The sequence below is a fragment of the Miscanthus floridulus genome, chromosome 9 (genome assembly GCF_019320115.1).
Source record: "Miscanthus floridulus cultivar M001 chromosome 9, ASM1932011v1, whole genome shotgun sequence".
In the NCBI taxonomy this organism is placed as follows: domain Eukaryota; kingdom Viridiplantae; phylum Streptophyta; class Magnoliopsida; order Poales; family Poaceae; genus Miscanthus; species Miscanthus floridulus.
Window position 1 is genome coordinate 121186122 of NC_089588.1, and position 17920 is coordinate 121204041.

At 43.4% G+C, this 17920-nt stretch overlaps 1 protein-coding gene across 1 annotated transcript in view; it reads right to left on the reverse strand.

Annotated features, from left to right (window-relative positions):
* Positions 1-8102, reverse strand: part of LOC136480763 (ABC transporter G family member 1-like) — a 94884-nt gene extending 86782 nt beyond the window's left edge. The window contains exons 1-2 of the mRNA XM_066478221.1: positions 8049-8102; positions 7750-7957 (exon numbers count right to left, since the gene is read on the reverse strand). Of these exons, the coding sequence (XP_066334318.1) occupies positions 7750-7957; positions 8049-8102 (262 nt within the window). The remainder of the gene's footprint in view (positions 1-7749; positions 7958-8048) is intronic.
* Between the last annotated feature and the right edge of the window lie 9818 nt (positions 8103-17920).

Below are 17920 nucleotides of genomic sequence, written 5' to 3' on the forward strand. Positions count from 1 at the left end.
AGAGGATGCAGATGACAGGAGTCAGTACTTAGCTCTTGAACAAAATGAGCAACAACATATTGGCCAAGTATATATTTTTTATTATTAGCTATATATATTATCATATGTCTTATGTGTGCTCATGACATTAAAAATAATGTTTATGTTTTGTAGCCCTCTGGATCGACATCAACAACTACAACGAAGAGTAAAAATGTTCGAGGTCCCAAAAAGCCATTGGATGGCCGCTTCATCATCTCGGAGTTCAATGTGGATACAGGCGAACCGGGGGGCCAAATAAATTGAAATTCATGCACCACTGTGGTTACCTTGTACGGGACCGGCTCCCAATCAGTACCTGCGAATGGAAGAAGAAGACCAATGCTCCTCATATCAGTTTTGTCTCCGATCATGACAAGACGTTAATTTAGAAAGATGTCTTGGTACATTTCACGCTCCAAACAGATGATTATGATGATATAATAGATGGTGATGAATTGAAGGAGCGAGTTAGGGATTGTGCAATGAAGAAGATGGCCACCCAGTTTTAGACTTGGAAGAAACACCTATACACGACGTATGTCAAGAAGAACATAGCACCAGATTTTACTGTCCCAGGCCTGATCTCAAAGCAGAGGCCCTATTGGAATGAGTTTGTACAGTACAAGACTTCGGAAGATGGTGTGAGTCGGGTGATAAAGAACCAACGTAATGCCCAACAGAAGACATACCACCATAACTTGGGATCAGGTGGCTACCCAACTGCCATTAAGAAGTGGAACAAAATGGAAGCAGTCCTTCTTGCCAAGGGTATCACACCAGAATCACTCGAGTGGGGAGAGCGTGCAAAGAATTGGTTTTTCACTCATGGGGGAACACTGGACCAGGAGACAGGGAAGTGTGTTTATGGCGCAAGACTGCAAGAAGTAGCATAAAGATTGTTTTATGCTCAGAGAGCTACTGCTAGTGGTGCGTTCAGGCCTAACAGAGAGAAGGATGAGCTGACATACGCCATCGGGACTATTGAACATGGTGGCCGAACTAGACGAAAAGAAAGTGTCTCGTGGGAGCATGGATTCCCTCAGGACAGACCTTCCTACAGAAGCCACCAGAGAAAGAAGGAAGAAGAGGCACAACGGCTCCAGAGGTTGGAGGAAGCGGTGCGTGAAGCACAGGAGCGGGAAAAAAACCTTGAAGCGAGAATACAGGAGGAAATCAGAAGGCAAGTGCAAATAGCAATGAGTGCAAGCAAGCAGGCATTAGAGCCAGGAATCAACATTAGCCAATCTGTTCAGTTGAAAAGCAGCTGCGCTTCCACGGAGATACCAAATCAAGGGGGACACAGGACTGCGCTTCCCTGTGGATGACATCACTGAACCTTGTATATCGTGTGAGCTACACATTCCGAAGGGGAATTCCACAATCAAGGTGGCTATCGGTGTTGTTAATCCTATTGACCGAACCAAGACACCAAGGATTCATGGGAATATAATCCAAGAAGGATATGCTACCATCTCGGTAGATAAAGCTGAAAAAGGTTTTAGTGATTTGCCTCTTGACATTCCTGGAGGTGATGGCGAGAAGACTTTAGGAGAAGCAGAGAAGACATTCATTCTATGGCGCAAGCGCTACATCATCATTCCCGAGATGTCGGCTCCACCTCCTCCTGAACTACCTCACCATAGGTACGTGCGGATGAAAACACTACATCATTAATTTGTATTGGCTTAAATAATTAACAATCTGCTCATAATAATATGCCATTCCTTTTTTTGTAGCAGATCCTACCCCAACCTAAATCCAATTGTTCAATCGCCAGATCATCATAGTGCTCTGTACGATGACATTGTGTTGGAAGGCGAGGCTACATCCACACCATCTCCAAGGAGGTCTCCAACGCCGCAGCCGCCACCTCCAAGGAGGTCTCCAACGCCGCTGCCACCACCTCCAAGGAGGTCTCCAATGCCTCCCCCGCCCCTGCCTACCAAGAAGCCTAGCAAGAGGCCAGCCCCGCAAATGAAGAACTAGTCCCCGTCGGCAAAGAAAGCCACCGTGAAACTAAGGGCTATTCCCAAAATAATATCTAAAGAGAAGGAAGAAGAAACTAATGCATATAAAAAAGATATGTCTAGATTCTATGACAAACTTAAAAAGAATCAAGAAGCAAGGAGAAACCCGGAGAAACCGTACTTCTTCGTAGCTCTAGATATTCTAAGAAAAAGGGTGGCTTCTTACCAGCAACAACAGCGGGAATCTCATAAGCCGTCCAAATCAACGTTAACGGACTATGACCGCACTCTCACCAAGTCAATTGAGGCGGCACAGAAAAAGAAACGGGCAGGGAAAGGAGTTGCCCAACTCGGACAACAATTGCACCAATCAGTCCCCCCGCTAGTTGTTGGTAATGAATATGGTTCGAATTTAGGATTAATGCATCAGGCAAACATACCTCCGGATGTCGATTTGGATCACCTTGGTGAATTTATTGATGAGACTGGTCTTGACCTTTACCAGATATTTGGTGATGGAAACATTGAGAGTGCGGCGGAGGTTGATATTTAGAAGAAAAAATTTATACTAGGCCAGAGTCTATACAACCCTCAAGCCTTATCTGATCTGGGGACGCAAATGTACCTGCTAAACAAGTGGTACATGCAGGCGTCTACCGGTGGAGACTTCTGTGTTGGTGTCAGAATTAGAGACGAATATTGGTTCCATGGCGATGATGTTATGTATGTTGACTTTGCAGAATTTCATCAACTATGACACCTGACCTCTCTGGACAAAGTTATCATTAGCTGCTATTGCCTATAAGTAATAATTCTTTCGATCTATTATTAAACTCATCATATGTGTGTATATGCATATAAATTATCCTAACAAGTACTATATATATGCAGATTTACAATGATAGAGCTCAGAAAGAAAGGCTGCAATGAAATTGGTTTTGTTGATCCCCATATAGTATTCAAAGACCCAGTTACTCCAAAGACTAATTAGAAGTCTGAGTCAGAGAGTAACTTATGAACTTCTTAGTGAACCAACGCCACAAGAAGGATATACTCTTTCCCTACAACTTCAAGTGAGTGTTAATAATGTCGATCATCTTTAATGGCTCATATGTTGATTCTAGTTAATTAATGAGTGTTATGCGTTATATCCTATAAACACATGCAGCAATCACTGGATATTGATGGACATCGATCTGGTGAAAAGTCACTTGATAATCTATGACTTGATGAGAAAACCACAACAAGACTACCAAGATATGATAGATACTATCCAGAGGTAAATTTCGGTATCTCTAGCAACTATATATACACACAAATATGATGATTAACTATATCTGATGACGTGGCAAATTTTTTATTGGACAGTGTTTGGAAAACCTTTATTGAGAAGCAACACATGGGAAAATGCAAAGCGATACTGAATGTAATCCCTTTGAAAGTAAGTCCCCTAAATCGCATCATCTTTATTAATTAAACATATAGTTTTCACTGGATCACCAGATTGGATGACAAATCTTTTTCTCGTAAAGTGGTGTCTGAGGCAGGAACAGGGGAACAACTACTGTGATTACTATGTTTGCAAGTTTATCAAGGTGGTCTCCCAAAGAACTCCTACAGAGAGACTCAAAGTACGTTAAAAATACACTATATATTTATTTAATTATTATTATTGATTGTGTTACTATGTCTTTATATATATATATATATATATATATATATATATATATATATGTGTGTGTACATATATTAATTTATTTTCCTTTAATTCAAACCTGTAGACTCGATGGTTGGAGAAAAATGTCATACGGCAAGACCAAATCAAAGCAATTCAAGAGTCTATAGCCGGATTTTTTAATGAGCAGGTCATCGATTCCAAGGGCGAGTTCTACTTCGACCCAACACTGCCATGGAAGCCAAGCTAGAGAATGAGAGGAAACTTATTATATCACAACAACTGTAATGCAATCTTTTTGTAATATATGCACATGAAATAATATAATGTAAAATACACACACACACACATTGAATTGTGTGATTTAATATGTTCATTGTGCTTGAACCAAAACATACTATACGCGCGTATAAATGTATAATTAGCAGCGTACAATATGACTTCGAAAGCCTATTTTGAAAAGAAAACAAAAAAATGAAAAGAAAAGAAAAAAGAAAAAAAACCTTTAGTCCTGGTTCGTATTACCAACTGGGACTAAAGGTGCCGGCCATCGTGGCATGTCAGGAGGCACCTTTAGTCCCGGTTGGTGTTACCCACCAGGACTAATCGGGCAATACTTATTATTTGGTATGATAAACATCGATTTATTGTTATACAAATTTAGTCAAATTTATGATTGTTCGCTTGATAATACTATTATAGAATTGCATCTTTTATGGGACGGGATGAGCATATATTATTTTATTTATTAAAAAAAGAAGTTGCTATATTTCTGATGCCTATTTTTTTTTAGAATTTTCAGGGAGCCACTCACACGCAAACTACTACAATTAAAAGGACAACTCACAAGAGATAATGAACAAATTTTTTATATGCTAAATAATGACAAAATTGCATGTTGTCTTAGCAACATACAAAAATCAGATATCATATAGGAGAAGTGTTAAAAAAAAAGACTCCGACATGGTCCAAACATTCTGCATACTATCATATATAGGCTAGACACGAACTCTATAGGCAACAAAACAGTAGAGAGATGATGTAGCAGTCCAATATAGATGGCCAAATGGGCAGCCCAGCCGGCCACGGCATGGGCCACACTACCGCAGACTGATTTTCTCCCTAAGGTTGGGAGCAATCCCCTTAGCCCGCAGCCTCCGTCAGGGGAGCTGAGGCATCCCCCGCATGTGACCCAATACCTGTCCGGGATTGTCTCTCCTATCAGTGGGGCACCGTCACGGGCCTGCTGCGCGCATTTCTCACGAAAGGATTTGGTCGCCCGCACTGCAACGGTTCACTGTGGCCCAGCCAACAGAGACACGGATGGAAGGAGAGCGTGGGATCTCAGAAAAAATTCAACCATGCCCGTGACCTTTTCTCCTCTTCCCCAAATCCTTTCCTCTCCTAGCTGCTGGCCACTCAAAGTCGAACCTCTTTGCCCCCAAGGCCACAGCCAGCAGCGCCGCCCATCGTCCCCCGCCGCCACAGCCCCGCCGCCCCTACCATCACCGCCGCCTCCCCAACCATCAGCACCTGTCGTCGACCACCAGACCCGTCGCCCCCGCCCACAACCACCAGATCCGCCGCAATCGCCTCCGGCCCAGACCCCAGCCCTGCCGTTCCCATCCACTAGGTTTGGATTTTCCCGTTTTTCTTCCGCCTCTCAACTCATCCCCAAAGAAGTGCTCCAGATCTGAATATCCATGATTGTGTAGGGTTTGTTGCCTAGGCTTTTGGCGTGACCACCACAAAATTGGTTGCTGCTGGTTAAGCAAGATGATGGATCCACAACATTGACAGTCTCTGACGAAAGTTGTTCTTTTATGTATGGGAATTTTTTTTGGTCTAAATCAAATTGTATTCTTTAATTTACACCAGTTGGGAGAGGGGAAGTATGTCAGAGATAATTTCTTGTGCATCCACCATAATGGTAGTGCAAGCTTCCATCATGTAGTCCTCAAATCCTAAACATTGTGCTGGTTAGTTATCTCTCTGAATTTTTTTGCTATACTCTATGTCCATTGCATCTGGTTAGTTACATCTCTGAATTTTTTAGTTGTACAATGCAGGGAAGCAGTTAATAATGATTTCTCATATTAACTATGCATTACAATTAGGGTTCTGATGTCAAATTGTTCATTGATTTGCATCTAAAAAATATCAGTTCCATTCTTTTTACAATATAGAACTTAGTAGTTTAGTATTTTAGTAGGACCGGTTTAGTGTTTCACATGACACTGCATGTAAATGTTAGTTTTTTAGTAGGCCTGCTTGTGGTTCACTTATTAATGGAGGGATGAACATTTAGTTATAATATGTGCATACAAACCTGATTGATTTCTCTCTATACAAATCTGATGTGCATACAATGTCCCTGCTCAATGCTAACATTTTTTTCCCAGGTTCAGTGCATCATTGCAAACTGAAAGAACTGCACTAAGAGCCTTTTGGAGATAAATCTAATAAAATGAAATGTACTTGCTTGATATAGCCCTGTATGAGATAGCCTGACATACCACAAGGTACAAGTAATCATACCACCTGACATGTTTGAGGATAGTTGTCATTGCTACCTGCTATATCTTAATATTGTTGTTTTTTTTGGTTTCTTACTGCAACGATGCTCGTTTGTTTGTAATTTTTTTCTTGAATCCAACATCAAGTATGTATAATTTCAGATTAGTCACTTTTAATCTTGACTTATGATTTGTGAAACTAAACTTTGTGAAGGATAGTTGTAAGTGCTCCCACTTAAGTTTTGTATCAGTGCTAATGTTGTGTGAGAACTATCTTATTTGTACAGAAAGCTCCTCTTGATTTTTTTTTGCTTTATAAATATGAGGCCTGTGGCGTGTTGATTTGTTTATGGCATATGCAAGTGATGTATCTTTCCTGTTTATGGTTGCAGGGTCCAGATGTGCAGTAGCAGGTTGGTTGGCAGATCCTAGATGTGCTGAGGCAGCATGGCAGCTTCAGGGTTCTTCACTAATAGCACGTGGTGCATCAAGGGTGGTGAGCATCACCCTATACCCTCCCATCCCTGGATCTTCTTGCTTGTATCTGCAAGTTATATATAATACTGTGATTTTACCAACTCAGTGTTCTTGGCACTGATCCTACTAGAAGACAACTAGTGCCAAGCTGTTATTTACAATGAGCAGCTTTCTGATATACTCATGGGGATTAAATCTGAACATATATCTTGGGATTCTTTTTGCCTTATGGTTATGTTTGTTGTGACATGAGTTGTACATTTGGGGCATATGCTACTTTAATGTTTCCTTTCACCATATGCATATAAGGGAATCCTTTTCATGCAGGTAAAAAGGATAAAACTGCTTCCGTGGGAAAGATGCTTTGTAGATAGATTAGGTAAAAACATATTCATCCACTAATATGCATATAAGGGAATCCTGTATTAGGTTGCCTCCTCTGTACTGCTAGTCTGCTAATATTGCCTCTTGCCTGAATGGCTGCTGTACTAGTACTGCTAAATGCGAGTCATTGCCTCTTCTATATTTGTATAGGTCATTAACTGAATCTATCTGAGTTACAAAATTACAATGGTAGTGTTGTTTGGATTTTTAGCTAATATGCTCATTGCCTAATATGTCTATTTTACGTTTCCTCAATACATTGGATGGAGTAGCATTGTTGAAATCTCACATTCTAGTTTTTGCATAATTTGTTCTTGTGCTGTGCAAGCTGTGAACATATATATAGTCTAGTTGTCAACTAGTACCAATTCATTAATCGGGCCGTGCAGAGGGAGCTGCCCAGGCACGGGCCTCTCATCGGGCCAGGCCGGAACGGGCACAACAGTCATCGGCCGTACGGTGCCTGGGCTTGGCCAAATTGTCTGGCGTGCCCTTTGGCCATCTATGACAGTAAGTAGGATATAGACGTACGAGGTAGTTAGGAGGACTAAGTTCTTGTTTAGATTTTATCAGATTCACCTCAAGTGGATTGACACGAGTTTTATTCCAATCCACTACAACACATGTGGATTGATACGAATTCTATACGAAAGAAAATCTTAAGTACCAAGAGATGAGACAGATGAGGTGACGAAACGGACGCACGCACCTGCGAGGGTGTCGAGCAGCGTCGTCTTGCCGCCCCGGGACGGGCCCATGATGGCCAGCACCTCCCCGGGGCGCGCGTGCCCACTGATCCCGTCCAGGATCTTCACGTCCGGCGCCCCGCGCGGGCAGCCGCCGGCCACCGTGACGTGCACGTCCTCCCACGTCAGGAACGCCCTGGGGTCGCCAGTGTCCGCAGGTGGAGCCACCAGCTCGCACGCCGATTAGGCGACGCCGCTGCAGGCTGTTCCGTTTGACGACGGCGCGCCTCGCTGGCTCCGGCCACCGGCAGCAGTAGCCCACGCGAAGACGCCGCTCCCGAGCAACCACCACAGACCTCCCGAGCCCCAGCGCCATAGCGGCCACCGCGGAAACGGCGACGTGGCCGCCATGGCTACCGTACCTAGCGTCGTGCCGACTTCGAGCGAGGCTGCGTCGTCCTTCCCACGAACTCCGATCCTCGCCGGCCGCGCTCACGGCTCACCCGCCCTGCAGTACATGGCCTGGCGCGTTAGCTAGCTCTAATTAATATAGGCAGGCGTGTCATGACGGATGGTGATCGAACATTACAACATTGTAGCGGTGGGTCAAGTATGGAGTTATTCATAATTAGCCAAAACTTAAACTCCGTAATAAAGATTTGCTCCAATTGAGAACGCTACCGTAACACGTAAAACGATTCTAGCTAGCTATGTCAAAAACGTACATTTTACGTGACAATTACAAATTTGAATAGTTAACTAACTATTGTCCAAAAAATCAGAAAAAATATTCATGGGTTTAATTTGCTCCAATAGATCGATGCCATCCTTTTATATACAAAATTTGAAGACGCACTGATGACGGTGGATGTAAGACAATATGTCAATGGCGTAAAATCTTTTGTTGAAGAAGCCACCAAGGCTGTTGTGAAAGAACAAGTGGGACCAATAAGGTGTGTGTCAAAGAAAGTGATCCAAACATCATGAAGAGGGTGAGCTCTGAAGTATACATCAACCTAGGACAGGAGCTCCTTTTAAATTATATATTGCTGCCAAAGAGAAGATCATCTGTGCTGTTTTGACTCAAGAAGACGATGGCAAATAATATGTGATCGCTTATATTGGTCGAAATTTTCTTGATCCCGAGACAAGGTATGCCCATATGGAAAAATTATGCTTGTCGCTATACTATGCTTGTGCTAAGAATAGACAATATTTGCTATCTAGTAAATGTGTCATTGCTTGGCAGGCCGATGTGATTAAGCACATATTATATCGGCCAATCGTTAGTGGACAAATCGGCAAATGGGCACACACATTGATTGAGTACGATTTGACTTTTGAGCCATTGAAAACATTGAAAGATCAAATCCTCGCTGATTTTATTGTTGAGCATGGTATTAATTTAGGGGATAAGATCAATTACATAACTCCTTGCCCATGGAAGCTTTATTTTGATGGATTGGCTTGTAAAGAAGGCCAAGGTCTTGGCATAGTCATTGTTTCTCCTAGTGGTGCTGGATTTGAGATGTCAAGCCAATTGAATTACTATTGCACTAACGATCAAGCCGAACAGGAAGCTCATTTATTCGGTTTGGAAATATTGTATTCCAATGAGGTAAAGCATGTTGAGGCCTTTGGTGACTCCTTACTGGCTGTACAGCAAGTAGCTGGTGAGTTTCAAAACTTAGATGGATCATTCAATACTTATCTTGATATGTGCCTTGACATTATTGCTTCTTTTGCCGAATTTCGAATTCGGGATATTCCGAAGCATGAGAGTTTTAAGGCTAACATGTTGGCTCAACAAGCATATGGCTTCGACGTTGGTGAGCGTAATTTTTTTATCAAAGAAAAGTCGATGCAAGAAAAATCGGTTGTTTTGTGTGCAGGCCAGCTTGCCTGGGTCGGCTAAGCCGACTCTTTCGGCTGGCCAAGCCAACTTGTCCAGGAAAGCACTGAGTCAACCCATTTTGAGTTCCAGCAATGTTGTGGTAGGTTTGGATGACTGGAGAACTCCCATACTGAAGTATTTACGTGATCCAAACACTAAAGTTGATAAAAGTATTTGGCAGAGTGCATTCGAGTTTATTTTGCACAATGGTGAGCTATACCAAAGAACTGCTGAAGACTTGTTCTTTAAGTGTTTCGGATCTGGTCAAGTAAAGGTGGCTATGGGAGAGGTCCATGAAGGCATTTGTGGTATGCATCAATCGGCCCCAAAGATGAAGTAGTTATTGCGTAGAGCTGGTTTCTATTGGCCTACCATGATGATCAATTGTTTTCGTTACTACAAAGGTTGTGAAGAGTTTCAATGGTTTGGTAATAGTCAGTTGGTGCCTGCTGCAATGCTTCATCCTATTATCAAGACGTGGCCTCTTCGTGTTGGGGGCTAAACTTCATTGGCCAAATTCATCCCTCATCGTCAAAGGGACATTGTTTTGTCTTGGCTGCTACGGATTACTTCGGCAAGTGAACTAAGACAATTGCTTTGAAGAATATGACACACTAGGAGGTAATTGAGTTTATTACTGAGCATATCATACATAAATTCAACATCCCTCAAAAAGAAAATTGAGGACAATCTAAGGAAGTGGCATGAGGTGTTGTCTAAAGCTCTACGGGCATATCGTATATCTAGACATTGCGCTACTAAGGTTACTCCTTTTGAGCTGGTATATGGGCAAGAAGTTGTATTGCCCATAGATGTGAATTTGGATGCATATAGGCTTGCCAAACAAAATGATCTATCTGTTGTTATGTATCATGATTTGATGATGGATAACATCGACGAGGTGACCGACAAAAGAGTTAAGGCTCTCATGGATATGGAGAAAGACAAGGCTCGAGTTGCCCGGGCATACAACAAGAAAGTTCAAAGCAAGTAGTTCCAAGTCAGCGATTTAGTGTGGAAAACAATACTGCCAATTGGGACGAAAAGCAATAAGTTTGACAAATGGTCTCTGAGTTGGGAAGGTCCTTATAGAGTGATCATGGTAATATTTGGAAATTCATATTTGTTCGAGACGTTGCAAGGTGATAGTCTCCTAAGAGCAATTAACGGGAGGTATTTGAAGAAATATTTTCCAAGTGTTTGGCAAAAATCCTAGAGTGCTCTCCAAACAATGGCCGATACATGTATCGCCCTTAGAACAAATGTGGTCGGTGCATACATCACCCTAGATACTAGATAGCTGATGAGTTGGGCATCATTTCTATTTAGTGCTTTATTTAAGTTTTATGGTTCATACTTTATTCACCTAAAACACAGAGGGCATATGTTGACACCCAAAAGTGTGCCAATGTGTAGATCGGGCTGTGCTATCAAGTCTATAACATTGAGATGGTGTTGGAAAATATTTGGTGCGACAAACATCGAAAAAACAAGCGAAGAAGAAGGAAGACGACGCTTGGCCCGATAGAGTTGGCTAGGCCGGCTCCCCTACCAAGAGTCGGCTTAGCTGGCTGCCCCTGTTTCGGCATAGCCACAGTGCTAGGAGCCCGCGGAAATCGGCTTAGTCGGGTCCAAAACTGTCTTAGCCAGGTTTCCTCCTGAGTCTGAGCCGGTTTGGTTTCCAAATCACTTTTGGACCCTTTTTCGATGTGGGAAACTTGGAGGACATGTTTTGGGATTGCTTCCTACTGAAATAAGACCACCCCCTCTATATATGATAGGATGATCATGGCCGATTGAGTATCCCAACTTCCAAACATAAAAACACAACATATACCCTCTTTTGCCTACTTTCTCTCTACCTTATTGTTCGTCATGTCTTCCAGTGAGATTTGGCGGTGTTCTAGGTAGCCTTGCTGCCCCTAGAGCAACCTCTACGTGCTTCTTCCCGATGGGTCTTCCCAGGAGGCGTTTGGGAGTTTACCGAGCGAAGAACGGCCTCAACATTGGCCTAACCAACCCCTCGGTCGGTTTCGTCGATCCGCTACATTCTTGTTGCGATCACGGTTGTTTGCAACTGCAGGTGTGCTAGCTCTTGCTAGTGTGTGATCCGAATCTCCATTCTGCGTCAAGAGATCCGAGCCAAGAGACGAAAGGGCTTGGAGGTCTATTCTTAGGAACCGAGTGAGCCATTCTGGCATTGCCAACAGATGATCAATTTTTTTCATGGTTGGGGTTTGCTGATCATTGCACCAGGTATATTTTTCACATGCACCCTACAAGAAACCCCCCTCTAGTTACATTTTATTTCTAGGGTAGATGCCGTGCCCCTATTTTAGGGTCCTTTTGTGCATTATGTATCAATAGCTGATACGCACATTTCAAACAAGATTGATATAAAAAACTATACTTTTATTGCTAGGGGGGAAAACACATTATAATGTTCATATTTACATAGCTGGGCCATAGGCCTTGATATGTATTTCAGAGTTCTAACACCTCGGTCCTAAGTCATCGTGGCTCCATTCCTACAGGCAACTTGGAGTGCAGACGTAAACCCTAGACTTATTTCCATATCCTGATCCTAGCGTAGTTCCTTTGGTGTGTCGTATGGCTTCGTCTTCGCGTGCACTTCTATTGTCCTATTCCTTGCGTAGCTTGGATAATTCCATCCTCATATATACTCTTGTAGCTTATTTCCTAAAAACATAGAATGGGGAGGATTGAGTACATAAAGTAGTTAGCAAGCCCTAACTTGGGGTGGAGGTTAGGCAGATGGCGGAGGCTATATGAGGTGGTTTATGGTGGTGAAGGGATATATGTTGGTAATGATGGATAGTTATGTTAGGAACAAAGTCATATTAAAAATGTGGTTGGTCCCTGGGAGAGTATTAATCCTTCTCGCCAGTTCTCGGGGTTTATAGGTTTCCTACTAGATTAATAGATTCCAACTTACTACACTATCACATTTTCTTTATATAAAAGCATCTAATCATTTGTGACCTTATCCGAGCGATTGCCCATTCCAAGGACGTGGCTATTCGAATAGATTGAATACACTCTGCAGAGGTTGTACAAATTTACCCACACGATAGGCACAATTTCTAACCATGCGCGGTGGCAGAAATAGGCCTAACGAGACCCAGTACCTGAAAGTACACGATCTTAGATGTCCATATAATTCTACCACGGCTTCTCAAAGGTTAGAAAACTTCGGATGATACCACATCATTCATATCAATAATTCAGATGATACCACATCATCCGGTCAATAAAAGGGGGCTCGAACATGGCCAATCAAGGGGCTTAACATGGAAGATTGCTTAGCAACCACGCCAACCGGACCACAAAAGATCACTCAGCAATAGGGTCTTCTCCTGATATTCCACTACCAACACCAGTCTTCTAGTAGAAATTATACTTCTATCTAACGGGGTGTGGGACCAAGTTTACCCATATAGACCCATGGTTGTATGAGATATATGGCTAGGAGAGATGGCAAATGAATAAGTCCTTATTTGATCGAAGCGAGTATCTCCCAATAGGAACCCTCACTAGGCGAACTTGCCAAAGGTAATCCACACCACGTGGAAATACCCCCACTCGCTCCCGTCGGAAATGGGTTTTAGTTTACCAGTTCAATTATCATCACGATTCATGTTCTTAGTCCATGTCATAAAGTTCATATTATTCCTCAAGTATTCATCATATATCGTATATGCTCACAACAGTGATCCACTTAGCAACATTAATAATGATAATATAAATTGTACTTATTAGGTGATTAATGGAAAGTGGGAGGGAGTAGGTTGTATGGTGGAGATGGTGAATTGCGGTGATTGTGGAGAGATAGGAAGGGAAGTGGTTTTAGAGATGTCAGATTATGTGGAGGGGATAGGGTAGGTGGGTGTTAGGACTTGCCTCCGCGTCGCTGGCGAGTACATCCATATACCAAGGTTCGATCCTTCTTATGCCTATGACTGTGCTTTGGGATCCCATTGTCCTCTATCTACGTTGTCTAGCGTTGGCAAACAAAGGATATTTCAAGTAACACATACAAGCAGTCACAATCATTCAAGGGGGTCGGTCCTAGATGGGTTTGCCTTATTTGGTTAGTGGGTTTCTATATCTAAGTTATCATTATTATATCAATTTGAAGTAAGGATTGTATGAAGGAATCCGATCCAACAAGATGTGGCTTTCATAGGTTAGGTTGGAAGGGTGTTGTCTCCTGATGGAAAACCAGACCACATTATTAGGTTTTACTATTATGTGAACCTGAAGGAGAAAGCCTGACCAAGTCATCATAAACAACTTGTCTGACTCCTAAAGGTCCACGGGGGTTTAGCGGGGTTATTTAGATGGGTCATGTATTAATATACGTGAGAGGAGCTTGGGTAGTTAGGTACATGTATATACATTTATATACACATACAGGATGGTGTAGGTTACTCGGAGGTGTAGGTTTATGATAGTGTAGGTTATGGCTAGGGTTTAGTGGCATATACGCACATGCATATGTATACGTATATGCTTAGGATTAATTAAGATGGAAAAGTGAGATGTAGAGGTTAGCCATACATAGGCATATACCAAGGGTATAGGTGTCATGGGGTATATCCATGTATGTATACTATTGTATGTGATAGTGTGTGGGTATATGCGAGTATGTAATGTGTACACACATAAGCGAATATACGGTGATGGGTGCTATTATGGGTTAGTGTTAAAAAAAAGGAAAAACAAACAAACTAGAATTTAAATGGGCACCAAATAATAGAGCAAGGGATATGAATGGATAGGGTTTGATTTTAGAAGATTTTTTGTGGAAGAATCAAGGGATTTGGATTTAAGATGAAAGAGATATTGATTTTCTAAGATTTAATAGAAAAGGTATTTAGAATATATTTTGAGAATTATTTCTGGAAATTAGGTTAACGAAAATGATATGGGAAAGTTTGGGTAGGTTCTTAGGTGTACCTAGTTTATTTAGGAATTTTCTGGGAATTTTTTGACGCATGGAAAATGGATGTGCCACTCCTCTGTGTGCACTGCTCGGGTGGCCATAACGTTTTCCTCTCGGTCCCGAGGCTGATGCGCGGGCCAGGGCTGGCGGGCTCAGCTGCCATTGCCGCTCTATGAACCGGGTGTGCGTACTGTTCTGTGGACCCGTGAGCTCTCTCTCTGGTTCATGTGGACCAAGTCCATAGAGGGAAGGGAAGAGAGGAGAGGGGATTACGGTGGCTGCCATGTAGGACCAGGGGGCCAGTGTCACATGCCACTCACGTGTGCGCCCTTTTTTGCCTCCCCATTCCGACGGATGGCTGTGGCGTTTGCCGCTAGGCCCACCTAGCAGAGAGCGTGAGGGGGAACGGCGACGCAACAGCGTAAGTGGTGGCGACGTCGGCGCGACAGCGAACAGGGGAAGGGAACTGGGCTTGCTGGAGTGGCTTACGTCGGCAGCGTGCTTGGCCGGTCCTTGACACTACACGGTGCCCGGTGCTCCCTAGATCAACCCACGGCGGTTGGAGGCGTCTCCGGCGACAATGGGTGTTCACGGCGCGGGTGGCGGTTCGTCGGGGCGATTACGGCGGCGCGGCTGTCGAGTAGGCGCTTCCGTGGCGCGTTATCGACCAGAGAGGGGGATGGCGTGTGGCCACGGTGCTTCAGTGCTCGCGTAGCGGGGTTCACCTCGCTCGGCCATGCTTCGTCGGCGACTAGAAACGACCACGGCGGCTCGGCGGTGATCCGCTTCCAGCGGCAGAGCGACGCAGAGCGTTTGGCGGGTCAATAACCGACGGAAGAGGTATAGGGGGGACTCAAGAGCTTGTGGGATTACCCTATCGACCTAAGTCGCGCCGGAGAGGAAGAGCTCGGAGCTCGCTCCCATGGCGGACGCGGTGCTCTAATTTGGGAAAAATAGAGCTTCGGCTCGGAAGGAGAAGGGAGAAGAAGAACTAGGAGGGAGATGATGTGTTCCTACTCTAAGCGGAGCTCAAGGTGGTGATGGTTGGGCGGAGGGCTCTAGCGGGCCTATTTATAGCCGGTGAAGTCAGTTCTGCCGTCGGCCGATATTTTCACCGGCGGACGGATATTTCTCTCTGCCGCCTTGGATTCCTCCTATTTGCACGTGTCTGAGTTCTGGCAACGAGCTGGACACGGCGACTCATCCTTATCCGATTCCGACCGGCAACCTCCAAGCTCGGCGGTGGCAATGGTCGAGTCACCGTGTGCGGCCGCATGGCGGGGAGAGAGGAGAGGAAGAGAGGGGGCGCGTGGAGTCGCGAAGCTTCGTGGGGTCCGCGGCGCCGTTAATCCTTACCCGCTCTGTGCTGGGACGGAGCGGCAGTGAGCTCGAGGCAATGGAGGTAGACGACACGGTAAGCGGGAGCGGCCTCGCGCGGGTGCTGGGCGGCGTGCCGGCCCAAGCGGAGGGGGAAAGGTGCGCGGCCTGTGTTCGGTTGGAGGGAAAGAGGGATTGTGCCCGCGACCATTTTTCCATTTAAGTAAAGTCTTTACTTTTTCCTAGATTTGAATTCAATGGAAATTTGAAAGAGGTGAAAGGTTTTGGAAGGTCAAGGATGGTTTTCAAAATGTCAAGGGAATTATTTGGGAGGGAAATGCCGAGGAGAAATATTTGGTGCCAAAATAAATTCTAGGCAATCCGCACACAAGCATTCAATTTTTCAAACAAACACTTCACAAATGCATATGGTGAATTTTGATGCAAAGCTTTGGAAATCATTTTGCTAAAATGGTTTTGTGGAAAATAAATAGTCAAGGGTTTTAATTTGTTGTAAATTTTAAAAAGTTTAAATTTTTAGTGATTTTTATTAGGATGCAAAACATAGGGTGTTACATTAGATACGCTTTATTTCATCTCTAGTATAGTATATACACACTTTCCTAAAGCGTGTCCGAAGTGTCTCCACACGGACCGTGTCAGAAACTATAGATACGTTTTATCAAGCGTATCTACAAGACAATAGACGCTTTCTAGAGATGTTGCCAAGCGTGTCTACAAGACATGAGATGCTTTCTAGAGACAGTTAATTGCGTATCTACGGCTTGTAGAGACATTTTAAATTCCATGTCAAGCAAAGTTGAACTTCGTGTCAAGCAAAGTCAATACACTCTTAGGTTTTTATAATTTTTCTTATTGTAATATGGTTTACGAAACTATTTTTAATACACCCATAACCTGTTTATTTTGGACACCATCACCATAATACAGAGAAAATTGAAAAACCACATGAAATGTATTCATTTAATATTAGAGCTAACAGAGTCAGCAGTTAAACCAATCATTCCATATACAACACATTGGGTTCTAGTATATTTAATAATGATTTCACTTCCATTCTCAATCTTCGCATTCCCAATCTACGCTTCTTCATTCAACGTATTTTCTTGACATGCTTATATGATCCTGCAGATTAAATAAATAACGCATTCAATATAAGTGCTAAAAATATAACAGCACACAAATTTCTGTGATGAATTTAGAAAAAAAGGGTCTTAGCTGGAGATAGAAGTAAAGATTTTTTTTCCCGATGGTTGTGACATCATAAAGCATGCAGATTCTCCAGTATCTTAATGAAATAATACAATGCTTATATTAGTTGTTAACTACTCTGCTCTAGGATTAGATATTCACACCGACAAGAACAACCACTGCTGGACGTAGGGCTCCGATAGCTTGAACCAGGATACATCGTTATGTCTTCTCTTGTGTTCTTGAGTCCATCTAAGCCATCGGAGACCCACACTTAGTGACACCCGACGAACAACAATGCTTGCCGCGGCAACAAACCCGTGACACTAACACATTGGGTTCTAGTATATTTAAAAATGATTTCACTTCCATTCTCAATCTTCGCTTCTTCATTCAACATATTTCCTTACATGCTTCTATGATCCTGCAGATTAAATAAATAATGCATTCAATATAATTGCTAAAACCACTACCGAAAACAGAGGCTTTGCCGTGTACCATAGGCACTCGGTAAAGCCCAAAAAAACACTCGGCAAATGATTTGCCGAGTGTAACACTCGGCAAACAGCACACACATCTACAGTGACGGCAAACGTCTCTTTGCCGAGTGTTTTCTATCGGACACTCGGATATTTGCCGAGAGCTGAAACCGACGTTCGGCGAAAAAAAGTAACGTGGCGGTGCGGAGACGGTCACGACGCGTTTGCCGAGTATCCTGGATCTGACTCTCGGCAAACCTGCCTCCTTTGACGAGTGCCAAATACCGGACACTCGACAAAGACCGGTCCAAAACGTACAAATGTTG